The sequence below is a fragment of the Alosa pseudoharengus genome, unplaced genomic scaffold, assembly GCF_046254945.1.
Source record: "Alosa pseudoharengus isolate Yale_2024_CS ecotype anadromous, Long Island Sound unplaced genomic scaffold, YU_APseudo_1.1 YU_APseudo_1.1_scf_5, whole genome shotgun sequence".
Lineage (NCBI taxonomy): Eukaryota > Metazoa > Chordata > Actinopteri > Clupeiformes > Clupeidae > Alosa > Alosa pseudoharengus.
The window spans coordinates 8,009,127-8,030,800 of NW_027468837.1; the positions used below are offsets into that span (position 1 = coordinate 8,009,127).

Sequence of the window (21,674 nt, forward strand, 5' to 3'; positions counted from 1 at the left end):
CACACACACACACACACACACACACACACAGAGAGAGACACACACACACACACACTAACATACACACACACACACACAAGTATAGAGACAAGCATGCGCATGCTCATGCACAAACACTTCCACACATGCAAATAAACATACACACACAGACGTGCCAGACACACATATATACTCACCACTCAAAATGGAAAAAAATCTAATTCACTTGATCTGCTGCCAGAAATAGAAAGAAAACATCTTTTTTACATAATGTCTTAGAGTGTAGTGGGAAGAGCAAAAATGCCTGACGCGGCACAAAGCATCCTGACTATGGAGAGAGAGAGAGAGAGAGAAACATAGAGAGAGTGTCTGACATATACGTTACACTTTATGCCATTCCATCAGAATTTGTGTGCTTATTAGAAAGCTAACTGTGAAATGTTATATAACAGTTTCAGATAAATAGAGTCTGAAAATACTTCAAAACAATGAAACATCATATGAGGTACACCGCCTATTGTTTTCATTGTTTCATTGTCATGAATGGAGTCATATCTAGGGTCGTCCGGTGCAGACTGTCTGGTTGAGTGATTCTTTATGCATGGGGAGTATACTGTAAGCATGGGTGTGTTGAAATTAGCTAAAAGCGCAAAGGCACGTCTCAGACTTTGTGTGCGCCCATAATGACTCTGATCATTACAGAGGGATTCTTTCAGGCAAGAAATCCCTTAAACAGCCTCGGTTTTGGACTGAGAGTGATCCCCCCTCCACCTCCTCTCTCTCTCTCTCCCTCTTTCTCTCTGTCTCTCTCTCTCTCAGAGCCACCAACCACTGCTCCAGCCAAAAATAACACTGGAGCGCCACTCGAACCCGCGCCTCACCACAGAACGGTCCGGCCACAAGAGCAGGGATCAAAACACACACAAAAAAGGAAACAGAGCATATTGAGAGAGGAAAAAATTGTTCATATAACTCAAGTCATTTCTTTAAAAGATATCTTGAATCTGCTGATGATTTTGGCTTGAGCGAAATGGGGGGATCAAATGCCTGGATACAGGGCCAAGAGAAGAGGGGGAAGTGTTTGTGTGTGTGTGTGTGTGTGTGTGTGTGTGTGTGTGTGTGTGTGTGTGTGTGTGTGTGTGTGTGTGTGTGTGTGTGTGTGTGTGTGTGCGCGCGTGCGTGCGTGCATGCATGTGTGTGTGCTGGTGCCTGCACGTATGTCTCTGTGTGTGTGTGAGTATAGGTGTGCTTATGTGAATGAGTTTGTGTGTGTGTGTGTGTGTGTGTGTGTGTGTGTGTGTGTGTGTGTGTGTGTGTGTGTGTGTGTGTGTGTGTGCGTGCGTGCGTGCGTGCCTGCGCGTGTGAGTGTGTGTGTGCGTGTGTGTGTGTGCGTGCGTGCGTGCGTGTGCACATGGATCATACATTTTGCGTGAAAAATTATTGCCTGAAGAAGTCATGTTAAGCGTGCTGCCATTAAGCTCCAACTCTGTAACGGCAGTTAGATTAACAAGTTAAATAGCAGCAAATGTAAACCCACACCAGAAAATGATAGGTTAGAAAACAAGGCTTATTAGTACCTCACATAGAAAGAATAATACAGGACAGACATCAGAAGCTGTAAAACGCCAACCGCAGTAATAGCATAATTATGATATCCAAGTTTGTTCTTCCTTGATGCCTGCTTGTATCACTGCACCAAACGACTAGACTACATGATGTCTGACAATCATTATGCATGGTTATAGTTATTTAACTACTATACCCATTGATTGGTTTTCAGCTGTAAGGTGAATGTAAAATTCCATTCTTAAAAAGGAAGTAGAATATTTGTTAGAAAATACTGCTTTTTCAATTACATTTAAGACATTCCTCTGTGACAAACCAATATTGATATTGGTTTATCTATAGCCTGGCGGGGCCATCCTATATCTAAGGAGAATGGCTAAAATGTAGTGGGACATGCAATATTTTAAAACAAACATTGCAGAGTGCTCCTGATGGCTGTCCTGTATTTTTCTTTCTATCTGAGGTACTAATAAACCCTGTCCTTGGCTGCCTTTGAGAATTCAACTTCTTATTTTCCAGTTGACAACTAGCACTCATCCAATGTCTAGCTGTTACTGCTGTGGCAAAATAAGGCTGCCTAGAGTTCTGTTACTAGTAAGCTTGTGAACTGCATCTTCAAGCTCAAACGGTAGGCTACGTCATTAGAGGCTCAAGTAGAGATTTGTGTTTGTGTAAACAGAGCATCAATTTTGGAGGAACATTATGGAAACACTGTGAATTGGAGGCCTTCATCTAGAGCTACTGTAAAGCACAGGTTTAAAACCAAAGTCTAGAATTTTTATTTAAGTTCTCTTTAATTCTGACAGATTATCATTCCATGATCTCTCTGATAACGAACCCCCAGGGAATCCCACACCTCAGTTTGAAAACCACTGACAGAAGTGAATGTAAGGCACCAAAACCTACAGCAAGTATAACTAAATTCTGCCCCCTTCAGGTAAACTAGATCATAGCATTTCATGGATTTGTCAACACTTGCCCATGAATTTAGGCATCAGATTTGTAGGAAGTATTCAGTTGAGTAGCCCAATGGATAGACCAATGGAAATCCTCAAAAAAGAATTACACTGACATGGAAAAAAATGGTTGGGCCATTACATTTAAACAAGCCACTGACTTGTAATTCCTATGTACTTTCTCCAAGTGTATTATTTAGCCCAATTGAATAAACAAAATAATAGGCCTCCCTCACTCACATTATAGGCTAGCCTCACTAATGTTTTAATTGTTATGTAGCCTAAACAATATAAAAAAAAACAACGAAAGAAAGATATATAAAAAAAACAATAGCAATATTGTCTAAAGTAAATTAGACTAATATGCTTATCTGAAATGATAGCCTGCTATGAACAATTTAGGGGGGAAATCATTTCTATGATCAGAGAGCCAATATCCCTACTTACTTGATTATTGCAACGCTCTCCTCACTGGCCTCCCCCAAAAGTCCACAACTCCAACTAATTCAAAATGCACCAGCAAGAAAGAAAAGAGTTCACATCACCCCAATCATCAGGTCTTTACACTGGCTCCCAGTTATAGGTCTAGAATTGAATTTAAAGTGCTACTTATTGTCTATAAGGCACTAAATGGCCTGGGCCTAAAATATATTGTAGATCTACTGACGCTGGTCTGCTGGTAGCGCAGGGTCAAATCTAAACAGGGTGAAATTACATTTTCGTACTGCAGGAATTAACTCCCTATGGAGATCAGATCTGCTCCAACAGTTGTTTGTTTTAAAAAGAAATGCAAATCTCTATTATTTTCTACTGCCTTTGATTAATCTGTTGATTTTTGGTTTGAGAGTTGTAAAGTGAGTTTTTTTTTATTTTCTATTTTTTTTATTTAATGTCATAAATAATATGAATTTGTCTTTAAATTGCTGTTCATGTTGCTTTTTTACATATATTGTATAATATTGATTAATCTTGTATCATAACATGTAAAGCACATTGAATGACCATTCTGTATGATAAAGTGCTTTATAAATAAATGTACATTTACATTTACTCATTTGTTATTTCATTACTGCACTGACAATATCTATGAAAACACAATAATTAGTAGGATCCATAGGTAGGATCAGCCAGAGCCATAAGGTAACCTTTATGGCTCTGGGATCTGCCGACCTCAAGAATTATGACGTCAGAACCAGCGACGGAAGTTGCTCGAAACTAGGAAATGTTTCCCATAGAGAAATATTTCCAATACACTGCCATTGCAGAGGGACTGCGAAAGGAGGTCGCAGTCTCCTTATGTCGCTGCCTCCTCGGCTTGAGGGGCCATTAATGACATCTAGGGATTTTAATTTTATTTTTGGGGGGGAGTTTGCAATCCGAAACCGACTGGCTTTGTCTCTGTTAGTGGGGAATGAGCGACGAGAAAAGCCCGGGCAACTGCAAGAGAAACTCTGGGTGTTCCAGGTAACATGGTCTATCCCTCGCAACCCTTAGAATAACGTACATGTTGACAGGTATTAGTCAACGATTATTTCGGCCTAGCTTTTGTGTTCCTTAACTGAATGAGAGGGTGATGCCGACAGTGTTGTCAATTCATAGCATTACTGCCACTGTGGTTTTGGTAACGCTAGCTATTGTAACAGCTACCATTGCCTGGAGCTCAGTAAAACGAGATATAACTAGCATGTTAACGTCAGTGCTCTGGCCCAGCTACATCTTTAGCTCCAATTTAATTGTTGAAGTGAACATCAGCTATGTAACAATGTCTTAGCAGCTGCCCACAGTTTGACCGAGTCCTCAGCAATACTGAAAAGATTAGCGCGCCTGAATTTTGTATTGAGAGCCACGTGCTTTTATGTTTGACAGCTGACTTACCTTTTCTGCTGTTAGTATTGAGCAAATGCTGGCTGTGAACCCCGGGAAGACGCCGATCAGTCTGCTGCAGGAGTATGGAACGCGGATAGGCAAGACCCCGGTGTATGACCTGCTGAAGGCCGAGGGCCAGGCCCATCAGCCTAACTTCACCTTCCGCGTCTCCGTGGGCGACATCAGCTGCACCGGCCAAGGGCCCAGCAAGAAGGCCGCAAAGCACAAAGCCGCCGAGGCAGCCCTCAAAATGCTTAAAGGGGGAATAGGGGGAGTCGCTGGAGTAGAGAGTTTTGCTGGAGTCGACATGTCTTTAGATGGAGAATGGTAAAATCTGGTTTCAATATAGTGTCCTATGGTGGCCCTGAGAGGCCAGTGTGTTCATAAGAAAAGAAAGAAAAAGATTATCTGTCTCTTACTTTATGTATTTTCTTGTAGCATCCCAGCAGAAATGAAGTCAACCAGCTCTACTCAGCAAGTCGAGTGCAATCCAGTAGGAGCGCTACAGGTGATCAAATATGTCTGACATTAGTTCATTCTGACATTAGACATTAGAATCAAACATAGGAGTTACTCTCTCTTTCTCTGGTGTTTGTTATTTAATTTTAATCCTTGAGTGCCTATGTTTTCAATATCGGCAACAAGTGACTAAACCCCTATTATGCTATGTGACCCCTACATTTACTCTCCCCTACATCACATGGCTGTTCTTCATATTATTTCTGTTGAAGATGGAGAACCCATTTCAGCTCCCCACTCTTCTTAAAGAAGACTTCACATAGAGGTCACAGAGTACTGTCAGTACGAAAAACAAAACGAAACAAATTGGTGCTACCCAGCTCGTTGCTGCAGCTAACAGCCAGAGCAGCCAGGCAGCTACAGTGCAACATTATGGGGGCATGATTTTGAAGATGCCCCTCCCAGAGTGTGACACTAGCTGCCTGGCTGCTCTGGCTGTTGGCTGCAGCAGCTCGAGCTAGGTAGCACCGATTTGTTTTGTTTTTTCCCCCCGTACCGATACAGGTACAGGTGACTTCGAGGAACAGAGATCTATGTGAAAAATTGCCTGAGTTTTCCTTTCACACTCTTCACTGTCTAGTTTTTGTCCCTCTATCTGTTCCCCCATTCTCCTGGTAGGAGCTTGTGGTGCAGAAAGGCTGGCGTTTGCCTGAGTACACGGTGACACAGGAGTCCGGGCCTGCCCATCGTAAAGAGTTCACCATGACCTGCCGCGTGGAGAGATTTGTTGAAATCGGTAATGTTGAGTGGGTGCAGAATCACCTGTTGCAATCACGCTTCAAAGACTTCCCCCTTAAGGCACAATAAGACCAATGCCCAAGTCATCCATATCACTTTGTATAACAGTCAAGTCTATAAACGGGTTTTGTTGATATTGTAATGTCTGTATTGGTTGCAGAATTGATGCCCAGCAGTGTTATAATGAATAGCTGATGGATACAGGGTGCTAATTTGAATGATGGGCAAGTCCAAAATCTTAAGTCTAACTAAAGCTAATTTAATAACTAAGTAAAATCAATTTCTTAATTTAACACCATAGGCAGGACCTTAACCGCAACATTGATGAGTCACTTCAATCCTCCCACATGCCACAATGGTGGCTGTAGTTCACACGCAAGAACCTGCTTGTTGGTTTACTTTGTACTTGCCCACGATATAAATTAGGGCCCATAATGGTATTTTAAAGCACAGAGACACATTTTCTTTAAAAACGGAAAGTAATTTATTCTTGTGAAACATTTGTTTAAAAACTAATAGGCAGTGGTACATCCAAGAAGCTTGCCAAGCGCAACGCAGCAGCAAAGATGCTCTCCAGGATCCATGACGTGCCAGTGGATCTGCGCAGCAGCCATGAAGCTGAGGCGGAGGACGATACCTTCACTATGGTGGGAATGTTTACCTCATGGTCATGTTGTAGCTACTGCTTGCTTTCTTTTATGCTATTTAGCACATCAGTGCAACTACATTATGTTAATGAAGTTGAGAATGTGGGCCTATGGCGACTGTTTGGTACTGGTCCATGTGTACACACACATAAATTCAGCTGTCTTACTGTTTTTGCAGGATGGTTGATACATCTTCCTGTTTGTAGAGGAAACAGTACAACGAACATGTTAGATGCAAGTCATTCAGTACAGTGAAAAATGCCATGTCATGATTCTTGATACTATCTACAGAAACACAAACTCATAAAGCCACTCTGTTGTGCCTTACTGGCCTTTCTAGTTCTGCCCTGTCTCTTATACTCAGTATTGGTGTTGTTGTGAAGCCACTTGTATTGTGGCTTTGACTGAAAGGCGCTGTATAAATGAATATAGACTAGCTGAGGGCCGTGAGCTTAGAGGTAATAATCATAACCTCTGGGTAGGACAGCACTGCAATTCTGGAATGTACCGGTATATCAAATGTAGATTTAAAGATTGGGATGAATGCAGAGACCAAATTTCCCTCACGGGATCAAAAGAGTATATATACTTATACTATATTGTTTGTGTTGTTTATGTAATTATATTTGTTTGTTTGTTTTTAATCTCTAATTTATATTGTTTTATTAGACCTTTTTTGCCATGACCTAGTCTTTGATGCTGATATGGCATTAAACTGACATTGCCACTGCTGCTGCATCTCTTCTCACTGTGTCTTTGTGCTCGTGCTCCAGCAGCACCGTCTGGAGGGTGGGAAGTGCAAGGGCTTTGGCTGCACCTGGGACTCGCTCCGCAACTCGGCCGGCGAGAAGATCCTGCAGCTGCGCAGCCACCCACTGGCCACGGCCAGCTCCACCGCCAACTTTTGCTCCCTGCTGCACGACCTGTCGGAGGAGCAACGATTCGACGTCAGCTACCTGGACCTGGGTAAGCCTCGCCTCGCCCGCAAGCTGCTCCTCTATCACGCTCTAGGTCAAGTCAAGTCAAGTCAGTGCTTTATTGCCAATACCATGAAACATCGCCTGACAGCAGCTGCTTGTAACCGCACCAAAAAAGTTTTGAGACTTTTGAGTGTTTTTGAATGATGTGTGCAAACACTTTGTAATGGACAAACAAACACCTTTATTGACCCCTACTAATCCACAATTGCGTCTGGAAAAGGTATTTGAAAGTTGTTCTAATTGGATATTTTGGATGATGTGTGCAAAAACTTTGTAATGGACACAAAAATACATCCTTATCCACCCCTAGTCAAGTCCAAAAGCATGGTATACTAAAGTCCTTACCACCTCCTAGCTCTAGTCTTACCTAGCTGTGGAAAAGGTGGTCCTTCTGTGTCACTGTACTGATTAATCTCATCTCAGGAGGGTCAGATTTAAAATCAATATAAAGTTCAGATTTAGTATGGCAAGTAAACATATTTTATCATTTCAGCTCTGGAAAGGCTTTGTTGAAACTCTACACTGTAGTTTCGCATCACTAATTAATCACCTCTGTCGGAAATATGCGGTTGGTGGCTGCCTATCTAATTTCGCCATACTTATTGCAAATATGTAAGTGGAGTGGCTGTGGTCGGCCCCATGAATCTCAAGCGCAGTCTGTAAATCAACCACCAAATTATGTGCCCAATGCCATCCTTAAGTGGGATGCCAGAGGCTATTTCGGGGGTAGGATCCAGGGCTAAGACCCAGCCGCAAACTTTAAAGTCTGCGATTAGTCATATTTTCCCACCCTATCTCCGGGGATAAAATGGAGCCAGTCTGGCTTGGGTTGGTTTGTTCAAGATGTAGGCCTATTTTAAGGCAACTTTTTTTTGTCTTTCTGTGTAAAATTACTATTAATATTTAGTAGCAACATTCTCAGAGAGGTTCTGAAAGCATTTAAATTAAACTCTTTATATTCATTCATGTTTTCTCAAACATCTTAAATTAAATTAAGGTAATTCTCAAACTTCAGTATTTGTACTCATGGAAAGGGTGTGAAAAATATGCCTTGTGTGATATAGGCCTGTATTCTCCGGGGAGTTTGTAGTTAACGAGTAGTTCACATTCACTTGGCTACTTAACTGCCTGCCTAGATCTTGCCGAGTTAACTAAATATCTGTGGCGATAAAAGCAGTCTGTGTGTTGAAAAAGTGAATGCACACCGAATCTTGGAACTTTGCGAGGTGCTGGTCACAGGATACGTGATATGAAAACCAGAGGAAGACTGCACACTCTGGATGCTCAGATGCCACAGTGATTTAATAAGAGAGAAGTTTCTGCCCATGGCCTTTCTCAAGTCTTAGCAGTCTGGTCATCTTTCAGCAGGAAAGATCAAATGTAGGCTATACAAAAAGAGTTATCCCAGATCAGCTGGCTTAGTGGTTTAGGTACTTAAGATATCAGATGCCTCCCATTCAGATATGTATTTGATGATTTGACTCTTTTCTGAGTAATGTAGATGAAGTGAAGTCCCAAGCAATGTCTATGCTAGTGCGCTTTTTATTCTTTCATATATTGTGGTCTACTTCAGTGGTTCTCAAATGGGGGTACGTGAGATTTTAACCCTTAGAACCCGATTGACGCAAAGTGCGTCAAAAAACACACCCTTTCTTCTCTGTTATATTGCTCCGCAACTGTTTATCGCAGCGAGATGAAACCTTTATTACGTGACAAAGCAGAAGTGGGGCTTTCCAACGAAACCACGCACTGTACTGTATTGTCTGTACGTTAAAGTATGAAAAGAAAAAAAAACATGAAATTAAATCAAATTGCAAAGTCTATACTTCTCTGCGTTCACCTGCGCACCCATTACTCTCGTTTGAATTACTCGCGAACCCGTGAACATATAGATATGGCAAGCATATCCGATGAAAGAGGAGACACGGGGCTATCCATTGAAAGTATGTTGATCCTTCTGGCTTATGAAAACAGACGAAGTGACTGCAAAATAATAACGTCATGTACAAAAACCAATGCTGCACACCCATTACTCTCGTTTGAATTACTCGCTGACCTGTGATCAGATAGATATGCCACGCATGTCAGATGAAAGAGGAGACGGAGCTATCATTTGATAACAAATACATCCTTCTGGATTATAAAACAGACGAAGTGACAGCAAAATAATAACTTCATATAACTCGACTTACCTCACGTTTTTGTCTGTTTTTGTAGCAAATAAGCATGTTTATAATCCAACGCTATTGTGTGTTTCTCTATGGCAAAGAATGTTCATAATCCGGTTTTGAGATCCTACCAAATTCCTGCATGGCATCCAATTCAAGGCTCACATTGCATCCCAATTTGTTCGCAAAGAAACACCTTTTTTGCCTTTACTTTGTTCATGCCAATGCAGTAAAAAGTTGTAATGAATCATGAGTGCAGACACCATAGGCACACACACGTAAACTCGGGTCAAGTCAGGTCAGATCAGTTCGTGTCACAGATATGGAGCGCAGAAAGGTCATTTTTAATCACTAAATAAAAAAATGGCATTTATTTCTGTAAGGCACACACCAAATATGTTTGTAAATTGCTCAGCCCCCGATTATCCCTCCACCATGGCAATGATATTGCCCGATTCAGGACAGTCTGCCCTACACACACATGAAATGCATGTAGAGCTATGAGCTTGCTGTGGTGAGATAAATGTCAAAATATAAGAATTTTTATAATACGCTTTCTATATTTTAATTCTAATTTTAATTCTAAAAATCAAAATAAAATCAATGCTAGTACTAATACATGGAATGATGGCAGATCTGGATAGCCTAGACTCTGCTGAAAAAACAATATATAACATGTGTGTTTGGCACTTACAATGACCAGAATAAATCCTTATGAATAAAGGTAGTGAAAATGCCCTAAAAACAACTTATGGTTAAAATATACATAGATTTAAAAAGTAGAATCCATGCAAAAATACTTTTTTAAAAAACAATTATTTTATAAATATTTCAGGAAAATATAAGTTCATAAAATTAATTTTATATTTCAGTAAGCTATTCAAAATAATTATCCTGTAACCCAGAGTCCCCCCCCCCCCCCCCATACCAGGATGGTTCGACCCAACCCCAACCCAAACTCAAACGATGGAGTCGTGGTTGAAGTTTATGGATGGAGTCGTGGTTCCAAAGTTTAATAAATTAGACACTGATGTCACAGTGCTCTGTTTTAAGTCTTTTTTTCTCAACTAAAAATGCTTTGCGCTGGATAGGGGGTACTTGGCTGCATGGGGTACATCACTGAAAAAAGGTTGAGAACCACTGGTCTACTTCACTGTAGGTTTTGTCTTCCTGCTTTGACAATGTTCGATAAAGATGTAGGTTGAATGTCTGTCTAACCTAATCAAAGTCAGTAAATGTAGGCTATGATTTATGTGCTTGATGTCAGACATTGCTAGCCTAGAAATCTAGACGCACCCTAGCGGCGGCAAATTAATTTGCTCAGCTTGTACGTCTAGTATCGAACCATAGGAATTTCTATTGGCTTAACACCGTGGATGACGGCCAATCACAGCGCTCTATTTCGTTAGAGAGTCTTAAGGCGGGCTTAACAGGATAACGACATCCTGCGACGGTGAACAACAAGGAAGGTGGCTATGGCAAACGAAGAGCGGTTGTTTGAATCGGCGTTGGCGTCAACTTTGGAGGAGTTGGACTTGTGCTTTTCTTTGAAAGTAGATCAACACAATGCACTTAAGTCATTCCTTTCGAAGAAGGATGTATTTGCCGTTTTGCCGACCGGATACGGATATGGTCGTAGAGCTGGCCTATTGCATGCCTAGGCAGTTTGAAAGACAATTCTCTGCCCGCCCCTTGGATTAAGCGAGGTGAATGATTCGATGCCAGACTATACATGTCAATGATATAGGATGGCCCCGCCAGGCTAAGACATTGCAGCAATATAACCAATTTCAACACTAGGTGGCATTATTGTAGCAAAAAGCTTTAAGCTTTGTACATCAATAACCAGTATGGAATGGGTCTAAATTAATTCATGGTTTAATTCTAGTCTCAGCAGAAGATTTTCTGTGACTTTTAAAATCATTTGATTCTTTCTTTCTTTCTTTCTTTCTTTCTTTCTTTCTCTCTTTCTTTTTTTCTCTCTTTCTCTCTCACTCTCTCTCACTCACTCAGAGGAGCGCAGTCTGAGTGGCCTGTGCCAGTGTCTGGTGGAGCTCTCCACCCAGCCCATAACCGTGTGCCACGGCTTCGCCCCCAGCCTGGATGCCGCCCGGGCAAACGCTGCCCACAATGCACTTCAGTACCTCAAAATCATGGCAGGTGGGAAATGACCCTGTTCTGCTGACAAGACCTCACTCTTTTTTTCTTTCCCTTTTTCTCTACCCCCTCTATTTTAAGGGGCTGTTGTTAGAAATGGTTAAGGTGACCTTCTCCAAATCTTGTTTATTTCCTCAGTTCTGTGAAGTGAGGGTTTGTGTGGGATTCTGTGACTCCCAGTGATGTTACTCCAACTTTTCCCCCTGATGCAAGATCTCATTTGAGAGCTGTAGAGCCACCCTATGGATTACAAAATTGAACAATTCTCCTCCATCTAGATTTAGCATATAGTGTAGTTAAACTTTGATATAATGTGGCAGTGCATTATATTCATTTTAAAGTCTAGTTGCACTTTTCCTATTGAACTATGTGCTGCACTAGCAAATGTTATTACTATTGAGAGTCCCATGTTCTTATTGTTTATCTTGCAATTCCCCACTTATTTTAACAATTGATGTTTAAATTGTCTATATATGTCTAGTGTGTTTAGCTTTTAGCCATTAACATGTTTCTAAATTGTGCTCTTAAACTGCAGTGGCCTTTTTAACCATGACATGAAATAATTAGCCAATCTGATCACTGGCATTTTTAGAAATTTGACGTATCCACTCTCTAGATTACAAGGGTAATTGGACAAACTGCTAGTGTTCATTTTTGTTTTAGTTATAATCAGAGTTGGTGACTGACAGAACTAATTACCTTTTAAGAACAAGCCCAGTTTTAATAATTGTTAGACTTAATATTTCTGTCCTGTACCCAAATTTAAAATGATGCTCCAAACATGATGTGCTGAAACTATGCTTTTATGATCACCTCAGGAAGATGCACATAATGTGCATTTTCAGCTGCCAAAAAATCACTAGACATCAACTCAACTACAAAGTATGTGTTATGTAACAAATTAGTGTCATTACTGGCAGATCCAGTACAGTAGAATCCATGGGATTAAAAAGAGAAGGCTCCCTGTTGTGACTGAGATATTTTCAGAATTTTTATTAGTCACAATTTCTGGAAATGGGCAATACATAGAGAGAAACTGGGAAATGGAGAAATGAATGCATTCTCAATTGTACAAATAATGTTTTGTTGGACTTTATTTACTGTAATACATTATAGCAGTCAAACACCTGTCTGCTTTACAACATTTTCAAAAAATACATTTAATAAAGTCTTTTAAATACACTTCTCTTGATTTAATGTGTGCTTGATGCAAGTAAGTTCTCTGTAATATAAATTAATGCAATTTATTTTTAAATCAACACATCATACACAACACAAAGGACTTTCAGTAGCATTTTTGAAAGGCAGGAAAGATGACGGTAATTTGCAGTCGAGGAAATGCATTCAGCTGGCTCAGCTCACATCACAGAGGATCTGCAGTGTCACTGTTCCTGTTTCTCGAGTTCAGATAGCGTGCACTACAGTATCGTCACAAGCACAGGACTGTGGCTAGCCATTGCGTTATTAAACATACCACACACTCAAATGGGAAACTATATACACATAATTTAGTGCAACGTGCCGGTTTCCATGGACCCTGTATTTGTTAATGAGAGCTTAGCCAGGAAACCAGCACACTGGAACTCTCTCAAATGATGCCGCAGGTAACTACACCCATGTCCCATGTATGGGCCATTGAGTAGCGGCCATACACATACGCAACACTGTAAGGCCATGCGAAAACAAAGCAGCCTCTTTGCAAGTCTTCAGGTTTTTGTTTTGATTGTTTCAGCACAATTTTGAAAACCAGGCCCACTTGTTTCAAAACACTACACACCATTAACACAACCCTAGACAAGAGTATCAGAATGCTGCAGATGCTTTGCCAAATGAAACCGTAGCAGAACATTCTAAAGAGAACGTACTACAGTGAAAGTGCTTCCAGCAGGTCTACCTCCACAATCATTTTCCTCTCCCTACCTGTTGGTTCAGCATGCGAGCTTCTGGGTACCCAGATTACTAACTACCCATACTGCTATGGACTTCTGGGTACTCCAATTACTCCCTACCCATCTACTGCTATGGGCTTCTGGGTACTCCGATTACTCCCTACCCATCTACTGCTATGGACGCCCCCTGTCATCCCAATTCTTCCTCTCACTGCAATGTTGGCTACTTTCCATTTCTGTTTAAGACAGTGCTTAGCTCTGAAAGGTGAGTTCTGAAAGGCAGTATCTTGAAATGGCAAAGACGTTGCATTTTGTTAGATTTCTGTATCTAAAGTAGGGACGTGTGTTTAATGTTTCACAAACAACTGTGTAGTGGTTTGAGTTTAAAAATTCACAAGCTGGGTTTCTTCACATTTTTGTGTTTAAGCAATCAAAAAATTCATCATCCTGATCCTCTTTTACTTGTAAAGGTCAAGACAATGGCAATGCAAATATTACAGTATCCTAGTCCTCTGCTTGATAAACAGTGCATAAACAATGCCCATTGTGGCCTAATTTGTATACTTTACAAATAAATTACGCTTACATGTAAATTCTCTGCAGAGGTCAAGGTTTGAAGTACACTTAAAAGCTAGTAAAACTGTTTTGCACAACGTGTTACAGTACACATAGGCCCAATCATGAAACAGAGTGACAATCTGGTTGAGAGGATTCCTAAGCCAGAAGGTGCAAGTCATCCTCGGCGTAGCCACTGCTGTCTGACTGGAAACTCTCCCCCCTCGGCAAGCCTAGAGTACAGACACAGGAAAGTCAAGACACAGTGGTGGTTACATGAGTGTACAGCATAGCAAATGCATTTCTAGCACTTTGTCGTTGTGACTGCCTGTGCCGTTTGCAGATAGGCCAAATGCTGCGCCAGCTTATCTCCCTTCCTGTCGTGAGGTTTCCCACCACTGACAGAGAGATAATAAAGATGAGAAGCCTGTTCACACCAACGCCTTAGCAGCTCAAAAAGTGATGATCGCACAGCACAGCACCACCCAACATTCACTTCATCTTTTACTGTTGCTTTGAAACTTCTGGGAAGCCACTGCTTATGCTACGCTGTGGTAATGCTGAGAAAGTTTAAGAGCAAAGTTCTTCTGACGAGGTGTTGTGGCCTCTTAACACAGCCTGAACTATTATAATTGTTTCATTTCTTTTTTAAAAGAATGGTTCCATACTTGGCTTCAGATAAAAGCAAGCTCTAGCTAAAATCAACTCACTTTTGGAATCAAATCAACTCACTATTGTGCTGACCAATAGCCGAGAGGGATAACGAGGCACGTGTCCCGAGGTCGGATTGTCCAACATCATCTTCCCCAGCACTGTGAACCTGTTCAAAAACAACAACTTTCTACTTATACTTCAATCCATTTATTCATCATGAGTCATGGATGGGAACTATTGAGAACACTGAGAGGGGGCGGATAGCAAAACTAGCGCTTGTCTTCACAGTTATCACTTCCATCAGAACAAGGCAACAGCACAGGAGCTAATAGGGTGACGTGAGTGGGCATTCGTTGCCTCTGTGGAGGCGTGCAGTTGTTGAGCTGGATGACTCAACTGTAGATGAAGGAGCATGGTACATACCTCTTCTAGTTCAAAGGAATTGGCGTGCTTGGGTTCGTGGATGAGTCGGGCCTGCTCTGCACCCTTGAGGGGGCTTAGGTACCTCCGGTTTGAGAGCGGTGTCTGAGATTGAGCAGAGACGGCACTGAAGGGAGGATCTTCTGCTGTGTCCCCGTGCATGGCTTCACCTTCCCAGCCTGTCACCAGTATCTGACATGGGGACACACGGCTGCTCCTGCTGGGATGAGATGATGGTGCAGACGGCTCGCCATCCACCGAATGACGTTCAGAACAGGTTTTAGGGATATTTGTGGGTTCACCTTCTTGTAAGTTACAATGAACTGTCTGTTCGTTCAGTTCTGAGGGTGAAGTTGTGATGGAGATGTCTGAAATTGGCTGTCCTCCAAAGCACTTATGGGGCACTGAGGTTTTGAAGTCCAGTGGACTGCAGTAAGGTGCTTGGTGCACCTCCTCTACAATCGGAGGGCAGATAAAGTCATGAGTCACCTTAGGCACAAGGGCCATGGGAGCCTGAAACAAGGCATGCGACTGGAGGTTGAGGGTTACTGGCCTTTTGGAATTTTCTGGAATGTTTGCGTCATCAACAGCACTCTGGATTTGGCCAGGATCAGAAAATGTGAGCCTCACCCTGCAGTTATTAACCGAGTCTTGAGAGATCTTCCTTGAACCTGATAACAATGTGCTTGAGTGCTCAGTGCTGTCAAGACCTGTTTGATGAGTCATATCCTCAGAAGTCCTCCTTTCTGATCCCTTGCCTGCTCTTTCTATATTAGGGTTTACTTTAGTGACATGTCCCATATTGTTTTCTGCAAGCCCTGCACAGTTTCCCCCTTCAAGTTCTGAATGTCCTGAAGCCTTTGTGTCTGTGTTTATCAACTGGGTCGGTATTTCGGGGATACTGCCCCGCTTCCTGGGTGAGTTGTGTGGTGATGTGGAGTCGGAGGTACGAGAGCCAGCAAAGAGGCACATTTTCGAAACGGTGTCCTTGAGCCTCTCCACGGGTGAGCGAGGCTCGCTGCGGACACTGCCGAAGAAGCGCACCCCGATCCGCTTTTCAGCCGCAGGGGAAAAGCTGAATTCGGGGGGCGCGAGTTTCTGGAGGGGAGTCCTGGACACATGGGAATAAAGGGAGTAAAAGGCATTGGCCATCGCTGTCAGCACCTCCACTTGCCTGAAACGACCTGCACCGGAGAGAGAGAGAGAGAGAGAGGAAGAAAGACCGCTCAGTGTTTCATAACTAAAATACATACCAATAGCCAGAACATAAAGGCACAAACCATAAGGCTTGCCAGACACGATATAAGGGCAGAATACAAAAGACATTGTATGATATTCCACTCACTAGCAAGTGACAGGTTTGGGTCCTCTTGACTGACCCGACGGAGCTGTGACTCCAAGAAGAGGCGGAAATTGATGCCGCGCAGTTGGGAGGGGAAGTTGAAGAAACGGGAAGGGATCCGCGCCGTGACCTGGGGCTCATCACAGCCAAAGCCCAGCTGGTACAGCGTTTCCTCCGCATCCTCTGTGCACATCTGAAGAACCTCCGAGATACTAATGTGTGTGTGTGTGTGTGTGTGTGAGAGAGAGAGAGAGAGAATGTGTGTGTGAGAGGTGGGGGTGGAGGGAGTGGAGAAGATGGAGAGATTTATGTCAACAGTGACATTATTAGGACAGACACAGGCAGGAGGAGTCAGGTATGTTAGGTATGTGTTTACCTTGAGGCCGTTTTACTGGTGGTGGAGGACAGGCAGCTGGAGGCCATGCTCTGGCCCATATTAAAGAGTGGAAGACTAAGCCTCTGCTGCGGTGTGCTGTGAACACATTCACATTCTCAAAACTAGGTTGTCTCCTAGGTTGCCACAGCAAAGTTACATGCTATTGCACAACAATTACAGCATTTAATCATTAGTGTGGATTTGCAAAATGCATTTGAAGCAGATATTGAAAGGACGCCAAAGGACACTGATAATAACCTTGTGGTAAATTTTTTCTGACGTGATTTTGGAGGGGGCAGGAGCACAGGACGGCACCTGGTGATGCAACACACAGCCAACAACAAAGCCATGTGAGTGAGGGACAGTGTGCACATGCAAAACATCTGAATTTTGTATAAGACAAGCAACATTTCCTCTCACCCCACTGATGGTCTGGCCACATCATGCAACACAGTGGCTAGGCAGAAAGAAAGACTAGTCTGAGACACACCTTCACCCAGCTTAACAATCATTTGCATTTCCATTACAATTCATTCCGCCCTTCTAATACTCATGTCAAACATATGCTGTCAGTGGCAACGGATCCATCTTTTCAGACACATGGTTTTACAGATAAGTTTTATCTGATTTAAATCCACAAGGATGTCACTCAAGGAAGAGGTGTAGGCTTTTGATGCTACAAAGAGGCCATTGTTTTTAATGCAATAGAACTGTGTGCTGCAATGGAAATAGGCTGGGAGAAGGGCTGTAGCCACCATGTACAGTCTCCTGCTTTGGCTTCATGCCCTGGCAATATGAAGTGACAATTGTTGAAAGGCTTTATCATTGCATCCTTTATGTGGTTATTCTCTTAAGCACTCATATTTCTGAATAATTTTGTATTAAAAAAAATGACATTTTGTTGACTGGAACCTGGACAAATTCCCACACGTAAACAGAGAAATAAGTGTGCTGGTCACACACAGTCCCACCTCTTCCCATGACAGTCTTTCCTGTTTTGTTTCCTCTGTCTAAGTTTACTTTCCTTCACTTACCCTCAGCTCCTAGACTCAGGTCATCTTCAAAACTGTTACATGTTTTCAGTAAAGACTCTGGGGGAGGTAAGAGGAGCATTATCACTAAACATGGGTGAGAATCTAGACTAACTTGACAACAAGGGTGAGATAACAAAGGCAAATGTAGCAAAGGTCAGCACTTTCCATGATCAGAGATGCATTCAGCCAAAACCTTACACCCTTGCTCTCAAGCCTAACAAAGCAACGGGGTTGCAACGGTTTTCTGTTTGCTTTAGGAGGACTTACCCAAAGTTAAGTGAGCAGGGTCAGCTCTCGCCTCCTCTAGTCCAGTGGCTGGCCTGTGAAGGGTTAATGTGTTTGTGATAAAAATTAGCTACCATTAAGTCATCAACCACTAAGTACACATTATCAGCTCTGAATTGTTGCGTGTGCCTGTGGGTAGACAGTGGGCATAGGGCCAGTCACTGGGATAAAAATACCCACAAAGCACCACATGTCAGACACTGCAGTGTTCTGCTCCAGCCTCCCATCTTTACATAAATACTGCTATCCTATCTCAGCACATGACAACTCTGGGTATCATCACAAAATAGTTTTGAATGACTTTGATTTCTGAAGGCGAAAAATAAACATATTTGCTGCCGTTTGCCTGCTGTCTTGGGGTTGACATATTGTTATAGCAGGGGCAATAGCATTTTAGTCAGTGACATCATACCATACCATGGCCCTCCATTAGACACAGCAATATGACAGAAATTGTATTTGTACAATGTTAAATCTTCTAATGGATAATTGCAAGACTCACTTAGAATAAGAATATCCTTATAGCCACTCTATCAAATGGTCATTATGTGAGTGCACTCATATTTGGACTACATAAATATTACAGCAAGAAAGTAACATGCTATTTTTACATGGCTTTCCCAAGCTTATTATATCATAATATATCTTCAGGCAATACAAAAGAAATGTCCTGAGTAGAGAAAACATTGTATTATTTAACTGTAACTGAATCCATCCATGTGACCATTTGTTGGCGGATTTGTGGGTAGTGTGCTTTTTAAAGTTAAACTTGAGCAGGGGCTTCTGAATGTGTTTTTACCTTGGATTTTGGCACAAGGGATTTTAACATCTAATCCTGTGTAATAATGTAATGCTAGATTCAAATCTCTAGTCTTGTTGTTTTCCATTCATCTGTTTTTAATGCTCTGCCGCCAACAAACACATTATGCCACTCCTCAAGTCTACACAGACAGAGCAGATGTCTCTACACACAAACACACACACACACAAACACACACATACACACACACACACAAATATACACAATACAATACACAATTATACTTACCCACAACCTTGAAGCCAGTTTTCAATCTTTCCTGTAGCACATCCTGTGGAAACTCAAAAGACACACCATGCAGAGACAAAGAGAGTGAACGTGCAAGATGTGTACCTCTGCTTACATACTAAACACTTATTATTGTCAGCTTTTTCCCTAAGGTGGTTTCTGCTATGCTGCAGCGTCAATCTGCACTAGTTACATAACATTTGTGCTGTCTTTGAGGCTGCGTGGTCTAGGCTATTTATGTTTCATTTCTTGGTTTATTGGCCTGTAGCCTATTGCTGTTGTCTAACTTTAGACTTCTCGCTCTCACTCAAAGATTTCCCAAAGAAAATGAATGAGGAAATTCATTTTATCAAAGCAAAGCATTCCGCAGGTGTGTAAGAAGATAAGCTCATATTCCCTTCCTCAAAACGACATAATAATCCGTTTATTGTAGTTCCTGCTACCTCTCTGTGGTCGGCACGGCCACACTGGAGATTTGGTTCGAAAATGTCACTGACCTCCCAGAAAAACATCATCCTCCTGGGTGGACAGGTGCAGGTCTGTGGTTGCTGGGTACGGGGCCTGATGTTCCGTCTCCTCCAGGGTAAGCCAGCTGCTGTGCACCCAGGCATGACGCCTGACATTTGGGGACGGCGTCTCCATTGGGTCCAGATAATAGCGAACTGAAGAAAAAGTTGATACCTTTACACGTTCTGGCCAACCTTTAAGAACCTCACTGCTCGTATGAATGGAATGATATATTTGAAATAAATGAATAAATAACCTCGACCCATATGCTAAAAAATTTTTAAGTTCAGGAAGAATGTTAGGCTGGTGTTCAGCAGCAATTTACATCGACTTCACAGTCGAAGGCTATTAACTTCAAACAGTGAAAATCCGTTTTTTATGATCGATAATCATACATATGAAAAGCCAAACACTGTTGAGACATACGAAAAGACCAACTTATTTATAAGCCTAACCAGTCACGAACTGATGCGAGATTCACGTCCATAACATACCTTCACTATGCCGGTTTGCCTATCATTCAAATTAAGCACTCTATTCACCGCTCAGGTATCCGATATTGATTATGCAACGAGGCATCCTTGAGTTTTCCCTCTATCTTTACATGTACGCTCCCGAGGATCCCCATTTTAGAGCATTGTTCGCCGCCAACGCAAAGTTTCGTGTCCGCGCTTTTGACAGACTGCGTGCTATTGTCGTTAGGCTACATGAAGAACCAAGGAGGAAATGATGCTGCGATCAGAAGACAGAACTGAAACAGCACTAGCACCTAGCGTGTAATATCCTGAACCTGTGCAGCCCATGGCGTAGTGATGTTCCAGTGTCGGTTATCATTTTAGGTCTTGTTGGAGAGATGTGACGCCTCCTCAGTATTAGCAGCGCAATGGCTGGCCCTGCCTATAGTTCACTTAGGAAAAATTACACCTGTTGTCGGAAGAAAAAAGTAATAGCCTACGTGGTTGATATTCGCTTGCAAACAGTCATCATGAGCATTCGGAGGAGGTGATAGTCAAGTGTTATGTGGACGTGAACGTAGCCTATATTTTGTCCATACAGTTTCAAATAGCCTTTTGCGCTGACAGTGAATAGAGTGGATGAGTCTTGATGGGTGATTAAAGTTAGTTTGTTCAACTATGCACAAATAGGCTGACACCAGACATAATTTCACTGCATTTCTTACATCCAGTAACTATATGCATGTGACAGTAAACTTCCTTGTATTCTGGTATCCTATGAAAATGAAACAAGTCAATAATGTAGGCCTATTATTATGGTGCTTATTAGCCTAATACATTTTTCTCAAGTAATTATTTTAAATGCTCTTTAGTCACCACTAGGTGTCAGACTTTCCATAATATAATTCACAACCTTTATGGTCCCAAAACCTTGAGGATGGTACACTGGGGCCACTGACCTCCCTAAACCGAATCTTTTAAGTGTTTTATGTCTGGACTGCCGATGCGAACACAGCTGAAGACCTACTGGTTAGCCGTGGCCTAGTCCAAGTAAAGTGCCCTTGAGCAAGGCACCTAACCCCTCACTGCTCCCCGAGCGTCGCTGTTGTTGCAGGCATCTCACTGCGCCGGGATTAGTGTGTGCTTCACCTCACTGTGTGTTCACTGTGTGGGTGCTGAGTGTGTTTCACTAATTCACGGATTGTAAATGCAGTGACCAAATTTCCCTCACGGGATCAAAGGAGTATACTTATACTTATACCAAAGATCAACCGTCTCTGCGTATATTATAACTTCCATCATATAGTATGTTAGAAACCTTACATAACAGCGGTACATAACACATAGTGAATGTTCTTCTCATATAGGCCTGTGTATTATGTTCCTGTTATAAATAATGTAATTCTTGGAGACAAGCTTTCAATTTTCTTGTTACATTTGACCTATTTGTTTCCTTCAAACAAGAGTAGCATATCATCAGATCAAATAATAACTGAAGTAATTTACTAATTTATAGTAAAATTAAGTATAGTA

General features: G+C 42.0%; 2 protein-coding genes across 6 annotated transcripts; one reads left to right on the plus strand and one right to left on the minus strand.

The window, feature by feature from the left end:
- The first annotated feature begins 3,726 nt into the window (after positions 1–3,726).
- On the plus strand, positions 3,727–12,758 carry tarbp2 (TAR (HIV) RNA binding protein 2). Of its 3 annotated transcripts, XM_076267455.1 has the most exons (8): positions 3,727–3,965; positions 4,392–4,694; positions 4,806–4,875; positions 5,505–5,622; positions 6,144–6,271; positions 7,045–7,237; positions 11,433–11,579; positions 11,715–12,758. In XM_076267455.1, the coding sequence occupies exons 1-8, from the start codon at positions 3,913–3,915 to the stop codon at positions 11,720–11,722; spliced, it is 1,020 nt and encodes a 339-aa protein (XP_076123570.1). In that variant the 5' UTR covers positions 3,727–3,912; the 3' UTR covers positions 11,723–12,758. The 3 variants fall into 3 exon arrangements, with proteins under 3 accessions (XP_076123570.1, XP_076123567.1, XP_076123569.1); XM_076267452.1 differs by having other exon boundaries at positions 11,433–12,758; XM_076267454.1 differs by having other exon boundaries at positions 7,048–7,237; positions 11,433–12,758.
- On the minus strand, positions 12,653–20,481 carry tespa1 (thymocyte expressed, positive selection associated 1). 3 transcript variants are annotated; one of them, XM_076267449.1, is made up of 12 exons: positions 20,181–20,481; positions 19,677–19,841; positions 19,180–19,222; positions 18,114–18,166; positions 17,847–17,903; positions 17,233–17,269; positions 17,071–17,127; positions 16,813–16,908; positions 16,440–16,648; positions 15,098–16,278; positions 14,753–14,840; positions 12,653–14,253 (listed from the first exon to the last, which is right to left on the minus strand). In XM_076267449.1, the coding sequence occupies exons 2-12, from the start codon at positions 19,819–19,821 to the stop codon at positions 14,180–14,182; spliced, it is 2,040 nt and encodes a 679-aa protein (XP_076123564.1). In that variant the 5' UTR covers positions 19,822–19,841; positions 20,181–20,481; the 3' UTR covers positions 12,653–14,179. The 3 variants fall into 3 exon arrangements, with proteins under 3 accessions (XP_076123564.1, XP_076123561.1, XP_076123565.1); XM_076267446.1 differs by having other exon boundaries at positions 19,180–19,231; XM_076267450.1 differs by having other exon boundaries at positions 14,731–14,840; positions 19,180–19,231.
- Positions 20,482–21,674: the final 1,193 nt, after the last annotated feature.